This window comes from Acanthisitta chloris, unplaced genomic scaffold, assembly GCF_000695815.1.
Source record: "Acanthisitta chloris isolate BGI_N310 unplaced genomic scaffold, ASM69581v1 scaffold13962, whole genome shotgun sequence".
In the NCBI taxonomy this organism is placed as follows: domain Eukaryota; kingdom Metazoa; phylum Chordata; class Aves; order Passeriformes; family Acanthisittidae; genus Acanthisitta; species Acanthisitta chloris.
Genome location: NW_008658925.1, coordinates 16,656 through 19,815, shown reverse-complemented (window position 1 = coordinate 19,815; position 3,160 = coordinate 16,656). Strand labels below are relative to the sequence as shown.

Here is a 3,160-nt window from a genome sequence, read left to right as displayed (position 1 = left end):
AGGGTTTTATTGAAGCCAGTGGGAACCAATTTCAAGCTGTTGCTTTTGAAAAATACGTAATTAGAATATTTGAGATAAAGCTACGCTTTCCTTCACAGACCAAGTCACCACAAAATAGATTTATGGTTAATAGTTTGAGGATTTGAGAAGTAATCTGCTTTTCTTGCTTCATGCTTTATACTGTGAAATAGTATTTTTATCTCTAATCACAATGGAATATAGTGGTTTCTAAAGGGCAGATTGGTGAAATGCTTCTGCACCTCTTACAAGCATTTACACACACTAAAATGCAACTACCATTCAGCTGTTAGGATTCCAGTGACTGATGCCAGTGATATGCAGCAGCTCTCAGATGTGACAGTATCTGTTGCAACAGCTGAGTGAAGGATTTATCAACATCAGGGTGGTAGGTGTTTCTGACTTTTCAACATCATGAAGTCCACAGACAGGCAGGTCTTTACTGGCAACTGTCTCCTTGCTGTGTGGTGCCATAAAAAGAAGACAATTCACAGCTGATATTCTAGTTTCCTTGCAGTAAGAAAAGAGATTTGTTGGTTTTCCCATCTTAGTTATTCTATCTACATATTTATATGATGTGTAAATACCATAGAAGTGTAAGTACTGCATTTGACTAGATACAAGATACCTATCTTACCTAGTAACTTGTTCTAAGGTTTATATATGAGTTTGCTTGTCTTCACAGACCTCTGCATGTTGCTGCTCGAAATGGACTAACGGTTGTAGTTCAAGAGCTTTTAGGGAAGGGAGCAAGTGTACTTGCTGTAGATGAAAATGGTAAGAAAAATCTAACTTTGTTTCCCCATAAGGAACTGTGATCTTAAACTCAACTCCCTGAAAAGCAATAACCCTGTTCAAACTTCATATGAGCTTTGCAGTAGTTCCCCCATAGAAGAAAATGCTTTGGTGATGGGTCATGTTAGCAAAGCAGCAGAAGTGTAGAGAATGAAAACTTTCAGAACAATGCAGGTTGTGGCATAAACATTTGGTTTGCATTTGTAGTTTTATGGTGCACTATAAATGTAGTTTTATGATGCTCATATGAATGCACTAGCTTTGGCATACCAAAAATGGTCAGAAAAATATAATGCTCAAAGTAAAATACAACTTTCAGCTGTTAAGAAGCTGGATTGAATTGCCCTTCATTTTGTCATGGTAGGTATATTGGTGTTAGCTTTTAAAACTGAGTATGATTTACAGCTCTCAGTTACTGGTCTCAAGCTTCTGGCTTTTCAGAGTTTTTTTGGCTTATAGAAGTAAGGAAAAGTAACTGCTTTATCAAGAGAAAAGATCCTGTGCCTTGTAAGAACAAAGGAAAATTAGATCTACTGACGTATTTGCATATTTTCCTGTAAGACGTCTGTGGTCCTCAGAAGCTGTGCCTTTAAAGGTGCAAGAGCTCTGTCTGTCTCTTGTGCCATACCCCAATGTGTCTTAAATGACAGCAGTAGCTGGATTGGGGAGGGATTACTTTTTATTGGCTGGTTTGTTTCAGGGGTTTTCCAGAAGGGATATGCCTAAATAATAGTTCTAATTACATTTCTAGTTTGGAAAGTTTTTTGTCTCTTAATGTTCACTCTGGCTTTCTCTGTGGGTTTCTCAAATTACACTGCTTAAAGTGGCATGGGTGATTTAAAGATCATTCCTTGCCTAAAATAGGGGCCAGGGGCAACTGCAAAATGAAACTCCCTAAAATGAACAGATTGGAAGACATCACATGTATTCTGACTGGAGATGTTTGCATTTTTGTGGGTTTTTCATGTGCAGCCAGACAATCCCTTGTTAGGGTGGATCTTTGACATAACAGAGGAAAAACATTTGTGTCAAAGTTCTCTGGCAGCCTGGGGATCTAAAAAACTTTGTAATTCTGCTTATATTTTAAATTTTAAAGTAACTCTGAGTGCTATCTAATCTTGTTCCTCACTGTGGTTCTTTTCTTTCTAATAGCAATTGCTTTGTTTATAAAATTTTAAGCAGCCTTGGGAATATTCACAATGATGTTTTTTCTGTCTGAAGAAACAGGCACTGGAATGTTTTGCATCACGACACTGACATTCTCTAACTTAGCATAGTTCAGGCAAGCTTGGCATTTCGGGTAGAATTGGAGGAAATGTGAGGTAAAGTTTTAGTTAGTGTTTTACACAGAAGTGTGTCATGAGACATGGACCATGTAACCAGCAGGACCTCAGCTGCTTTAGGGTGGTGATACACTTTCTTGCTTTGAAGTTGTCCCTTTCTGTAAAAGCTGCACTGACTTTCTGCAAGCAGTCTCTACTTGTATCTATAGCTGTATAGCTGATTTTAGTCTCTTTTTTGTCTAGTTCTTTTCCAAGCCTTGTATTCTAGCTTATGTTGGAGATCTCTTGTTTCCTGGAAGGAATTTTTCTGTGAGTGCTTACAAGATGACTCGTGCCTCAGACTTTCTTCTCTTTCCCATTCAGTTTATCTTGAGAACTCTCATTGCACTGACTGCATTAATAAGGCACCTTCATGGAAACTTTCAAGTCCCAGGGGAGGGAGCAGCTCATGTTTGGGCAGGGGCAGCCCTAGTCTTAAGTCAGTGTCCCTCACACAGGCTCTGCTCTCTGTTGTTGCAGGAGGCTGCCTCACTCACTCAGGTTCTATCGCCCCATCTACAAATGAAGACAGTAATAACTAGTGATAAACAGTAATTTTGTCGATGTTTTTGGTGGTGTGTGAGGGCCTATGCAGGTACCACAAGTGTACAGGTGATGTGGAACATTATATGAGAACTGAGTTAAGAGTATTTCGGTGGAGTCAGTATGTTTACCAACATGTTCTTAAGAGATAATTGAAACTATTTATACCTATTGTTGCCCTGACCTGTGAATGATCACTTTGCAGCTAAGGGACATCAAAATATCTTTTTTTTTCTTAAAAATTTACATTAATACAGGCAAAACTAAAGTGGTGGAGGATGCAGATGTCAGTCATGCAAGCAGTTACTCATCTTGCTGTGTCTAAGGCAAGAACAAAACTGTGATATTTCATTCTTGCTTATGAAAGCCACAAGCTTGAGACCAACAATGGAGTATTAATATAAACTGTTTTTAGAGCACAGAGAACTTTTAGCAGAAGGAAGTATTCTGTTTAATCTTTACATTGGCCTTTTTTTATGATG

The 3,160-nt window shown here is 38.4% G+C and overlaps 1 protein-coding gene across 2 annotated transcripts in view; it reads left to right on the top strand.

The window, feature by feature from the left end:
- Positions 1-3,160, top strand: part of ANKRD28 (ankyrin repeat domain 28) — a 74,332-nt gene that overhangs the window by 68,392 nt on the left and 2,780 nt on the right. For both annotated transcript variants that reach the window (XM_009069201.1, XM_009069199.1), the window contains exon 27: positions 704-795. In XM_009069201.1, the coding sequence (XP_009067449.1) occupies positions 704-795 (92 nt within the window). The remainder of the gene's footprint in view (positions 1-703; positions 796-3,160) is intronic.